Raw genomic sequence first — 13,420 nt, 5'->3', positions numbered from 1 at the left:
GCAACGTTTTCATGCAGAGAGTGGTACGTGTATGGAATGAGCTGCCAGAGGAAGTAGTGGAGACTGGTACAATTGCAACATTTAAGAGGCATTTGGATGGATATATGAATAGGAAGGGTTTGGAGGGATATGGGCCGTGTGCTGACAGGTGGGACTAGATTGGGTTGGGATATCTGGTCGGCATGGACGGGTTGGACCGAAGGGTCTGTTTCCATGCTGTACATCTCTCTGACTCTAGTTGGGGGAAGTCAAACCATATACCCTTTTAAAGCAGTCAACATAACATGTTCTGAAATTTAAATGTCCATTACAGGGTGTCAAGTAAGTGTGAGGTTAGGTTGGCAGTTGGTTAAGAAGTTAGGGTGTCAGGTGGGCAGTTAGCCAGGTCAGGAGGTGGGTAGAATGCTCAGAGTAGGGGCAGTAGGAGGGAATTAGTGGTTAGGGGGTTGGGGTGAATGTCTTTGCTATGTTGGGGGAGCAGGTGATGAATTCAGCCTTAGAGGGGAAAGATGTGAGGGCTGGCAGTGCCCGAGATGTGTGTTGAGACCAACAGGGCTGGGTGGAGGGCAGAAGAATATCAAGACTAGTGGTAGTGATAGGTGTGTCAGGGCTTGGTAAAGGGACATTACGAGATCAGGATGGCAGCAGAAAGGGGTGTCAGATCGTGAAGGGGTTTCAGGCCGGTGAAGGTTTAGGACAGCAACAGAGGGTTGTTTTCTGAACTCTGGGATTTCAGGACTGAGCTATGGGGAGATCCTTGATAGGTGGCTGTAAAGTCTGGGGGTGTGTAAGGCAACAGTGACAAGTTGGAGATTGGGTGTGATGGAAACAGTCAGCTTAACAGTTAGGAGTTAAACTAAGTTTTTAATTGACTAACTTTCCTGGGTAGCAATGAGCAGAAGTGAAATCTGCTGAATTCTTTGACTAAGTTTTGTCGGAGGGTTTCACGTGGGAATAGCCTTTCAGAATCTTCAAGTGCCTGGATAATTCTCAAGAATCTGCTGCATTTGGGATTCCACATAATTGCTTTGAAGCAAAATTCCAATCTACACTACTCTGATAAGTATTTGGCCACTAGAATATCTGTGGCATTTCCTTTTATCATATAATCTCAGAATTTAAAACACGTTATTCAAGAATGATTTTACCTTGTACCTCATGACACATTTTACTTGCACAGTATGTATTCCACACTGTCAAGAACTGGTTGTGAATGTTGAGTTATCACATGTTGTCTGCTGGGTCAGTAGCTGCTTTTTCTGTACAATTATTTAAGCACGTGTTGACTTAGTGATTTCAGAATTGGAATAGAGGTGTGTGAGCTCAAGTTACATCCTCATACTTTTTGGGACTCATTCAAAAATATCTGGTAATTAATGGACTAGTAACAGAAGAAAAAAATTACTGTGCAAGCTGTCAGATTACAAACGAAACCCAACTACATTGTCAGTGTCCTCCCGGTCTGACATTAATGTGATTCTACACACAGAATTATGCACCACAGGAGGACACCATTGGGCCTATCGCGCCTGTACTGGTGCTTTGAAAGAGCTGTCCCTTGCCCTGCATTTCTCCTATTGCCTTGCATTTCTTTTCCTTTTGAAGTATTTATCCAATGCTCTTTATTCGAGTGGTGCTGGAAAAGCATAGCAGTTCAGGCAGCATCCGAGGAGCAGGAAAATCGACGTTTCGGGCAAAAGCCCTTCATCAGGAATAGAGGCAGAGTGCCTACAGGGTGGAGAGATAAATGAGAGGAGGGTGGGGGTGGGGACAAAGTAGCATAGAGCATAATAGGTGAATGGGGGTGAGGATGAAGATGATAGGTCAGAGAGGAGGGTGGAGTGGATAGGTGGAAAGGAAGATAGGCAGGTAGGCAAATGTGGCTGTGGTAGCGAGTCTGTTTCAGGACATGGTTGAAGAATGCTCTTTAGTATGCTGCTACTGACCCTGCCTTTTAGACTGTGCATTCTAGATCTTAACAACGCTAAAAATCTCATCTCCATTCTTTTACTTCTTTTACCAATTGTCTTAAATCTGTGTCTCCGATCTTTCTGACAGTGGAACTGTTTCGAAAACCTGTTCTATTGATTTAAAAAAGCATCGTACTGTCGATCAGTGAAAAATTTTTGGGATGTGGAGATTCTTCCCAGGCAGTGTGCTAAATTTATTGCTCATCCTTCACTTCACCTTTCTCATCTAACCTCTTCTTGAACACAATAGCAGCTGTATGGGAGACTGCATGACGTGTAGCACAGTTACAATGAACCTGCTTCTGTGCTGCGAATATCTCTGATTTTGTGTAAATGTACAACTGTCTCAAGAAGGGCATGGGAAGTATAAGTAAATGTGGACTTTTTTTCTTAAATGCATTACCTTTGCATATGTAGTGTTGTCTGCAAACTGGGACAATATCAACTCAGGGCTCTTCAGGTCAATGCTCGCCATTCCTATTTCACCCCGAGCAAGCCCACGTCCCTCCACTACGGCTACAATTACTGATGCAACATGAGCTGAGACTGCAGAAGAAGAAGTAACTGCACACAGAAAATGTATAAGGAAAACTACAAATGTAACAACTGAACAACAATCTAATTGCACAGTCTACAAAAGTGCACTTTCAAACCTTGCATTGGAAAATTATATGTGTGTTCATGTAAAGACAAGCCACAGATTAATTAAAAATAAACTGAAATGGGAGAAATCTTCAAAGGTGAACTGTTCAGTCTGACTAGGTCTTATCAAAAATATGATTTTGCATTAACAAATCCTTTTTATTCAGTGATTTTGAAGTATGTACATTATGACAGGGTCAAGAGGCAGTTGAAGAAAGGATGTTTCCCTTGCTAGGGATTCTGATTTACAGCCAGGTTTATTTAAAATCACAAGCTTTCTCAGCACTGGTCAAACCCTAAACCCTTAGTCAGCACTCCGAAAGCTTGTGATTTCAAATAAACCTGTTGGGCTATAACCTGGTGTCATGTGACTTCTGAATTAACGGGAAAGTCGTTTTGAATTGAGGACAGAGGAGGAATTTCTTTAGAAGCCAGAGGGCTGTGAAGCCTCAATAAATGAGTAAAATCAAGACAGAAATTGAGAGAATTCATGATAATGAATTAGGGATACATGGGTCTAGAAAATGGCATTGCAGTAGAACACCAGCCATGATCTAATTAAATGGCACAGCAGGGTCAATGGGCTGAATGGCCTATTTCTTCTCCTTTTGCATGTTGCATAACACTTTATAACAGTGAAATATTTTTGAAGTGTCATTTCTGTATTGTAATGGAGGAAACACAGCAGCCAATTTGTGCAGAGCAAGCTCTGGTGTATGGAAATTAAATATATGACCCAGATGCCTGGGGGGGGGGGGGGGGAGAGGTTGATGGCCTCACAATGTTATCGTTAAGACTATTAATCCAGAGACCCTGGTAATTTCTGAGGACCTGGGTTCGAATCCAGTCATGACAGTTCGTGGAATTTGAATTCAATAAATATCTGGAATTCAGAGTCTAATGGTGACCATGAAACAATTGTCAATTGTCGGAAAAATCTATCTGGTTCACTAATGCTCTTTAGCAAAGGAAATTGCAGTCCTCACCTGGTCTGGTCTATATGTAACTCCAGACCACAGAAATGTGGGTGACACTTCAACTGCCCCCTGGGCGGCACCCACATCCTGTGAAAGAATTTAAAAATATGTTAAACAGTGATGTTAACTGTTCTTTTAACTATTTTGGGGAATCTTACACATTCCCCTGAAAGGGCAAACTGTCATCTTGGTTTGACATCTCATCTAAAAAAGTGGGCGAAGTCCTACTGGGCTCCTGAATCATAGAGTCTGGTGAGAAATGCAGCCAAATCACCCAAGTCCTGATGAAGGGTCCTGTTCGAAACATCGATTCTCCTGCTCCTCTGATGCTGCTTGAACTGCTATGCTTTTTCCAGCTCCACATTTTATCAACTCTTGACTTTTCAGCAACTTCAGTCCTCACTATCTCCAAGAGTCCTTGTGGATATACCAAATTTCCTTAGCCTTCTGAGGAAGTAGAACCGTTGTTGTGTTTTTTGACTGTTGCATCAGTATGGATGGACCAGGACAGATTGTTGGTGATTATCACTCCCAGGAACTTGATGCTCTTGACCATCTCTACCTCAGCACCATTGAACAGATAGAGGTGTGCCCTCCACTCCACTTCCTGAAGTGAATGGCCAGCTCTTTCATTTTGCTGACACTGATGGAGAGATTGTTCTCTTTACACTATGCTGCTAAGCACTCAATCTCTTTCCTGTGTTTAGAGATTTGACCCACAACGTGGTCGTCAGCAAACTTGTAAATGGGGCAAAATTCGGCCACACAGTCGTGAGTGTGTGAGGAGTATAGTAAGGGGCTGAGTATGCAGCCTTGTGGAGCACTTATGTTGAGGATTATGGTGGAGGAGGTGTTGTAGCTTATTCTTACTAATTTCAGTTTATGAGTCAGAAAGTTGAGGATCCAGTTACAGATAAGGGAGCCGAAACCTTAGTCTCAGAGTTTAAAAATGAATTTTTTTCTTAATTATGATGTTGAAGGTGGAAGTCTCGTCAACAAGTAAGAGCCTGTCATAGGTATTCTTGTTATCCAGATATTCCAGGGATGAGTGTAGGACCAGGGAAATGGCATGTGCGTGGACCTGTTGCGCCAGTAGGTGAATTAAAAAAAGATCAAGGCAATTTGGTAGGCTTGAAGTTGATGTGAGCCATGACTAACCTCTTAAAGTACTTCATAAATATGGGAGGTCAGAGCTGCCAGTAGTCATTGAGGGAGTCTGTATGATATTTCTTTGGGCACCGTGATGATGGTGGTCTTCTTGAAGCAGGTGGGGACTTCAGATCATAGTAAGGGGAGGTTAAAGTTCCATACAGGATATAAGTGCATGGCTGGGAACTCCATCTGGGCCAGTCATTTACTGTGGGTTCATTTTCAAGAAGGCCAATCAGCATCTGCGGCAGTGACCGTAGGTACAAGCGCATCTGAAGCTGTTGGGATAGGTGTCATCATTTCACTGACCTTCTGTTCAAAGCCAGCATACAATGCATTGAGCTCACTGGGTAATGATGCACTATTGCCCGAGATCAATTCTCTTTTTAGACCATTATTTCGTGTAAACCTTTTCACAAACAACCAGCATAATGTGGTTGGTCTGGATCTCAAGCTTGGTTTGGTATTGCCTCATGGTGTCTCTAATAGCCTTATGAAGATCATACCTGGATTTTCTGCATAGGTCAGGGTTGCCAGACTTGTACACCTCAGACCTGGATTTCAGGAGGGAGTGGATCTCCTGGTTCATCCACTGTTGTAATGACTTGCAGTTTACCACAGACACAAAGCTAGGAAGCATGTCATTGTGGTCAGCAGTCCTCAGTCAAGTCAAGGGACATAACCTTTTGATCAGACTGTTCCAGCACAGTAAGTCAAGGGCAGACTCTAATATTAGTCCAGGGGCTTGGATATGTCAGTAAGCTACTCAAGACAATCTGGGTCAGGATCCTCTCCTCATAAAAGTTGAGCAGTCAAATGTTGGCATCCCATCACCTATCTTGATTCTTCCTAGCCTATTGTCGGTTATTTTCTAAAATGAGAAAAGGGGAGATGAAAGTACATGACACATATGTTACTTTTGGTGCAGGTGGGAGATACTCCAAACGAGTGAGTAGGTAGTGCAGACAATGTGGAGGGTTAGGAAAGTTGGGGTTGTTGTAGTTCAGAGTAAGTGAGGGAAAATGTTGAAGGCAATAATGAGAATAGTCAAGCATTAGCCTTGGTGAGAGGTGCGTATGGTAGAAAAGATAGACAGAGTAACATGTATCGGAGAGAACATCTTTGCACAACCCAGTCCACTAGGACCTCCAGGTCCCTGTCCACAAAGCGAGGCATCAATTTTCCCTTCTCTGCCATGTCTGAGGCAAACATCAGGAACAATGTAAGGTAGATCTAGACTAACATTATAAAAGTCTAGATGGCACTTTTATAAAAGTCTTTTAAAGATGGCACCAAAGCCAGGGACCCTGGTCCATTCCGGGGTGTCCCAGCAGTGGTGAATTTCCAAGGTACGACAATTGGTGGAAGGGGGTTGGAATTGGACCGGGGGCATCACTGGGCTTGGGTAAGCAGTGATGAGGCAAGTCTGGTAATATGCGGTAAGTGAACCCTCCATGAAACTCAACAAAAATTACATTTAACCAAAAAGATATAAGATTCAGCCCAACATTTCTTATAATGAAATGCTCCCTCAATACTGTAAATCAATGTCAGTCCGAATTTTAAACTTAAATCTCTGCAATATAATATCCAGCATCTACTTTCAATCTGACCTCGATGACACTAGCTTTGCCGACGTGGAAAGTCTACTGAATCTTCCACAGCTTTAAATACATGTTTATTAAAACTGCCTCTTGTTATTCTGAAATGATGCAGAGGAGTATAGAATATAATATGGGAACACATGACATCAGGATAGGTGTAGGCCATTGGGCCTTTCGAGGCTGCTCACCATTTGATATGCTGATGTGATTGTGGTCATTTCTTCACTTCACTGTCTGTCCCCCAAATCCATTAACTTCCTTGTCAATCAAAAGCCATCTAACTCAGCCTAGATTAAATTCAACGACACAGCCTTCACTGTTTTCTGATAGAAAGATTCCACGGACAAACAATCCTTGAAGAGAATTTTTTTTCCTCAACGTTGTCATAGAAGAGAAATCGCTTATTCTTAAACTGTGTCCCCAAGCTCTAGACTACCCTTAAGAGGAAACACCTTTGCAGTATTCATCCTATCAACCATCGACTTCCTCCAATGATTCCCAGCATCATGCCAGACTTCAGTCAATTTGGTTCATTCCACATGACATCAAGGGTGAAAACACTAGATACTGCAAAGGCAATGTACCCTGACAACATTCCAGCAACAGTACTAAGACATGAGCTCCAGAATCTGTCACACCCCAAGTCAAGCTGTTCTAGAACAGCTACAACACCAACATCTATCCAACAATGTGGAAACTTTCCCAGGTACAGCCATCCTTTACACAAGAAGAAGGACAAATCCAACCCATGCAATTACCACCCTATCAGTCTGCACTTGATCATCAGTAAAGCGATGGATGGTATCATCAACAGTGCTTCCAAGCAGCACCTACTTGTGAACGATCTGCTAGGTGACACACAGTTTGGGTTCCAGCAGGACCATTCTGCTCCTGACCTCATTAGGAGTGTGCTGGAACACTGGAAGCATGTAGCTCCAACAACACTCAACAAGCTTGAAACCTTCAAGGACAAAACAACCACCTGATTGGCACCACATCTATAAATACCCACTCAGTCAACCACGGACATTCAGTGCATCAGTGAGTACTATCTACAAGATCATAAGACACAAGAAATGGGAACAGGAGTATGCCATTCAGCCCCTTGAGCCTGTTCCACCATCAAATAGGACCATGGCTGATCCAACATTCTTCAAATCTACTTTCCTGCCATTTCCCCATAACCCTTGATGCCACAACAGATTGAAAATTTATCTATCCTAACCTTAAATACATCTAAGGACTCTGCATCAGAGCTCTCTGTGTCAAGGAGTTCCAAAGACTCTCAACCTCTCAGAGAAGAAATTCCTTCTCATTTCACTCCTAAATTGACACTTCTTAATTCTGAATCAACACCCTCTTGTCCTGGACTCTGTCATGAGGCAAATCATCCTCTCAGCATTCACTCTGTCAAACCCCTTAAGAATCCTGGATGTCTCAATAAGATCACCTCTCATTCTTCCAAACTCCAATAAGTTGACTATTTAAGCATTTGTTCACAAGACAATCCCGCCATACTGCAGTCATCCTAGTGAACCTTCTCTGAATTGCCTCCAATGAAATTATATTGTTCCGTAAATAAGGGAAGTAACACTGCTCAGTACTCCATATGTGGTCCTATTAGCACCTTGTACAGGTGCAGTAAGGTTTCCCTATTCTTATACTCCAACCTGCTCCAACATTCCATTAACGTTCCTGCTGCACCTGCGTCCTAGCCTTCTGTGTTTCATGGACAAGTGCCCCAAAACCTTTGTGTTGCAGCTTTCTGCAGTTTTTCTCTATTTAAATAACACTCTTCTTTTGTTGCCCTTCTAAAACAAACAACTTCACATTTTCCCAAATTATACACTCCATATGCCAACGTCTTCCCCACTCACTTAATCTATCAATATCTCTCTCTTCCAAGATGCACTGCAGAAATTTCCCATGATCCTAAGACAGCACTTTTCATACCCACAACAACTTCCACTTAGAAGGACAAGGGCAGCTGATACATAGAAACACAACAACTGCAAATACACCTCCAAGGCACCAACTATTCTGACTTGGAGATATATCACCATTGCTTTAGTATTGCTGGGTCAAAATCCTGGAATTCCTTCCTGATAGCATTGTAGATCAACCTACAACACATGAACAGCAGTGGTTCAAGAAGGCAGCTCACCATCACATTCTTAAGGCCCACTAGGAAAATGCAATAAATGCTAACCAGCCAGGAGTACCTAGATCCCATTAGTAAATAAAAACAAAAAAGTCCCCTCAGGATCTTAGATGTTTCAATAAGCCCACCTCTCATTTTGCTAAGATACAATATGTTCAACCTATTCAGCCTTTCTTCACAGCATAAGCCCTTCATGCTAGTTATGAATGAGGTGAGCCTTTTCAGAACTGCTTCCCACTTCAAATAGTTAAACAAAAAAACCACAATGCTCCAGATGTGGTTTCATCGAGGCACTTAGAACAAATTTTACCTGTACTTCTTTCTAATTAGTCTACTACATCCATTGCTCACAACTCAGTCTTCTTTACGTTGGCAAGATCAAATGATGACTGGGTGACTGTTCATTTGATTTATTGTTATGTGTACCTCAGTACAGTGAAAAGCTTGTTTGCAAGCAGTGCAGGCAAATCATCATAAACAAGGATAGACAGATCATTGGATGCTTGCACAGAATGAGGCATACAGAAAGTGAGCGAAACAAGGTTACCATGAACAAGATCAACATTATTTGAAGTTAGACAGTCTATTCATCAGTCTAATAATGGCAAGGAAAAAGTTGTTCTTAAACCTTTTGTTGCGTGTGTTCAAACTTCTATATCTTCTGCCTGATATAAGAGGTTGTAGGAGAGCATTACAGGGGTAGGAGGGGTCTTTGATGATGTTGGCAACATTTCAATTGCAACGAGAAGTATAAATGGAATCCATGGATGGAAGGTTGGCTTCCGTGATGGTCTGGGTTGTGCACACAACCTTCTGTTGTTCCTTACAGTCCTGGGCAGAACAGTTGCCGTAGTCGACCATCATGAACCCAGACAGTGTGGTCTCTAAGGTGCATCTGTAAAATTTGGTGACTGTCCTTGTGGACGTAGAGTCATAGAGATGTACAGCATGGAAACGGACCCTTCGGTCCAACCCGTCCATGCCGAACAGATATCCCAACCCAATCTAGTCCCACCTGCCAGCACCCAGCCCATATCCTTCCAATCCCTTTGTATTCATATACCCATCCAAATGCCTTTTAAATGTTGCAATTGTACCAGCCTCCACCACTTCCTCTGGCAGCTCATTCCATACAAGTACCACCCTCTGTATGAAAAGGTTGCCCCTTCGGTCTCTTTTATATCTTTCCCCTCTCACCCTAAACCTATGCCCTCTGATTCTAGACTCCCTGATCCCAGGGAAAAGACTTTGTCTATTTATCCTATCCATGCCCCTCAATTTTGTAAACCTCTATAAGGTCACCCCTCAACCTCCGACGCTCCAGGGAAAACAACCCCAGCCTGTTCAGCCTCTCCCTATAGCTCAAATCCTCCAACCCTGGCAACATCCTTGTAAATTTTTTCTGAATCCTTTCAAGTTTCACAACATCCTTCCGATAGAAAGGAGACCAGAATTGCACGCAATATTCCAATAGTGGCCTATGTTCATATCCAAATCATTTATATAAATGATGAAAAGTAGTGGACCCAGCACCAATCCTTATGGCACTCCACTGGTCACAAGCCTCCAGTCTGAAAAACAACCCTCCACCACCACCCTCTGTCTTCTACCTTTGAGCCAGTTCTGTATCCAAATAGCTAGTTCTCCCTGTATTCAGTGAGATCTAATCTTGCTAATCAGTCTCCCATGGGGAACCTTGTTGAATGCCTTACTGAAGTCCATATAGATCACATCTACTGCTCTGCCCTCATCAATCCTCTTGGTTACTTCTTCAAAAAAAACTCAATCAAGTTTGAGAGACATGATTTCCCACACATGCCGAATTTCCTTGGCCACCTCGGGAAAAGATGCATTGTTGTGCATTCTTGACTGTCACATCTATATAGGAAGTCCAGGATATGTCGTTGGCTATCGTCACTCCTATGAACTTGATGTTCTTAACCTTCTCTTCTTTGATGTGGATGGGAGCGTGTTCTCCTCCTTTCTTTCAAAAGTCAATGATCAGTTCTATTGTTTTGCCGACATTGAGAGAGAGGTGGTTGCCATTGCACCATGACACCAAACCTTCTATCTCCTTCCTGTATTTTGACTCATCAGTGTTTTTTAATCTGTTTCACTACAGTGGTGTCGTCAGCAAACTTGTACATGGTGTTTGTTCGAATTTGGCTACACAGTCATGGATGTGCAGCTGAGAACACCTCCTCTGAGATTACCTCCTGGGGGGCTCCAGTGTTGCAGGTTAATGATGAGGAGGTGCATTTGTCAATCTTCACTGATTGCAGCCCAAGGGTCAGGAAGCTGAGGATCCAGTTACAGAGCACAAAGCCAAGACCTAGGTCTAAGAATTTTGAGATCAGTCTGGAGGCATAATGGTGAAGGTGGAGCTGTAGTTGATGAGCAGGAGTCTGACATGAGGTGTCCTTGTTGCTTTGCAGAAACCTTCCATTTCCTGTGTAGGAATGACCCCAACTTTGCAATTGCTTGCCATTTCAATAAATCAACTGGCTCTCACACCAGCAATTCTGCCTTGAACCTGCTGCAAAGGTCCAACCAAGTGGAAAGCAAGCTTGATGAACAATGGCTCATTTACCGCTTAGGCACTTTACAGCCGTTTTGCTTTTTTCATTTGCGAGATGTGGGAATCAAAAGTTGGCCAGCATTTATTGCCCATCCCTAGTTGCCCTTCAGAAGATTGTGGTGAGCTGCCTTCTTGAACCACTGCATTCCATGTGCGTATTGAAAATAACAAATCCAGCTGTGAAAATCTGTACTATTTACCTGGCAAGCTGGGATACCAATATATAAAGCACTGAAAAGGATGCAAGATTGAATTTTTAATTCATCAATGGGATGTGAGCATTGTTGGCTAGGCCAGCATTTATTGCACATTGCTAATCACCTAGAAGACAGTAGCAAGCTACCTGCTTGAATTACTGCAGTTTTGTTCCTGAGTTTCAGAATTTTGATCCCGCAACAGTGTAGTAAGTCAATACAGTTTCAAGTCGAATGAGGTATGATTAGGAAAGGAACTTGCAGTTACTGGTGTTTCCATAAGTCCACTGCCCTTGTCCTTCGAGGGTAGAGATCATGGATTTGGAAGCTGCTGATGGACAGGTCTTGGTAAGTTTCTGCCAGTGCAATGGTGGTGAAGGGAATAAAAATTGAATTTAGTGCATTGCCATAATGTGGGTTGCTTTGCCCTGTATGTTAGTGAGCTTCTTGAGTTTAGTTGGAGCTGCACTCATCCAGGCAAATAGGAAGTATTCCAACATGCCTGACTCATGTTGTGTGGATTACCATAGGAAAACTGGAGGTGAGTTACTCGCTGGACAATTTCTAAATATTATACCTCCTGATTGGTGAAAGGTGCTCTTCTTCTTCTATCATTGGATCTGGATGCCACTTTCTTGATCATTCCTACTTGATCATGAACTGAGTGGGCTTGCTGGACCATTTCAGAGACCACTTAAGAGTCAACCAAATTGCTGTGGCTCTGAAGTCACATGGAAGCAGGACTGGGTAAGGATGGAAGATTTCCTTCCCTTTAAGGACATTAGTAAACCAGAAGGGTTTAACAAAATTCAATAATAATTTTATAGTCACCAACAGCAAGAGAAAAAAAGTTAACACTTTGAAGACTCTCCTTCAGACTTGCTCAAGGGTTCACGTCTTTGCATGAAATTATTGCTTCTGCATGAAATTATTGCTTCTGCATGAAATTATTGCTTCTGCATTAATTGTATTAAAACTTGTGTAGAGGAAATGAAGCCTTCCCAATATTTTGTGATTATAGCTATCTGAAAGATATTCTATTTTTTGACATTTGTTCCATATAAAATATTATGATTCATAATAGTGAACGGGTTCAAAACAGTCTCTGTGGCTTAGTTTTTCCTCAATCATAATGTGGTTTGGAATCAAATCAAAGTTCGAGATATGTATGGCAGTTTGCTAATCTGAACCATAGAAAACCTCAGAGCAGAAAGAGGCCATTCCCACCCATACTGATTCTTTGAAAAAAACTACAGTTAGCCCTACTCCCCTGCTTTTTCTCCATTTATTCAATTCTATGTCTAAAATTATTATTGAATCTGTTTCCATCATGCTTTCAGGCAGCTAGTTCCAGATCACAACAATTTGTATAAACTTATTCTCCTCAAATCACCATTAAATTGGTTCCTCGGATTACTGAGCTGTCTGTGAAGCTGCAATTTCTTGCATCCACTAGATATAGGTAAAATGATGCCAATTATGCAAGAAATTTAAAACTAGCTGCCATCAACACAAGATGGTCACCAATAAGTCCAGGAATTCAAGAGAGACCTTTATATGCAGAGAATGGAAAGAAAGATGTACTCATTACCCCAAGGAGTAGTTGAGGTACAACGTTTAGATATATTTATGGGCAAGCTAGATAAACACGAGAGATAAATGCTGGGGGTTTGAACTGGAACGGTTGGAGATGGTAAAAGGAATGCTAATAGGGTGAAGTAAAGTAGGACGGGGGTGGAACAATGTGAAGCATAAATATTGTCTGTTCGGCAGAATGTGCTGGTTTAGTGTTTTAAATTCATTGGAATTTGTCAAAAGACCTTTTATTAAAGGGCTCTATCATTCACTCTACATTTTTGTTTTGATAACAATTCTTATTTAAAAGTTACAACGAGCTACTGAGAAAGAATATATTTGCATCAATATAAAAATAATTCTCAGGTGAACCTGAATAACCAGTTTGGGGAGTACGAAGTTTGCAAGGGGGTCTTGCATTGCGACTGCTGCTGGTAGTGGATGCAGGCGTCTTCCCAATTCTGGTATCGTCCTTCAGTGAAGAACTGCTCCGTGCCGAGGCGCCAGTAAACAGGTTTCGATTCCCTACATTAGAACTTTTATCACCAAAATACGATTCTGCTAAAACAA

At 42.2% G+C, this 13,420-nt stretch overlaps 1 protein-coding gene across 1 annotated transcript in view; it reads right to left on the bottom strand.

Annotated features, from left to right (window-relative positions):
* msh4 (mutS homolog 4) overlaps window positions 1-13,420 on the bottom strand; it is a 130,777-nt gene that overhangs the window by 116,081 nt on the left and 1,276 nt on the right. The window contains exons 2-3 of the mRNA XM_043700068.1: window positions 13,223-13,411; window positions 2,374-2,534 (exon numbers count right to left, since the gene is read on the bottom strand). Coding sequence (XP_043556003.1) covers window positions 2,374-2,534; window positions 13,223-13,411 — 350 coding nt within the window. The remainder of the gene's footprint in view (window positions 1-2,373; window positions 2,535-13,222; window positions 13,412-13,420) is intronic.

This window comes from Chiloscyllium plagiosum, chromosome 11, assembly GCF_004010195.1.
Source record: "Chiloscyllium plagiosum isolate BGI_BamShark_2017 chromosome 11, ASM401019v2, whole genome shotgun sequence".
Lineage (NCBI taxonomy): Eukaryota > Metazoa > Chordata > Chondrichthyes > Orectolobiformes > Hemiscylliidae > Chiloscyllium > Chiloscyllium plagiosum.
Note: the sequence above shows the minus strand (reverse complement) of the source record. Positions and strands in the feature narration are given on the sequence as shown.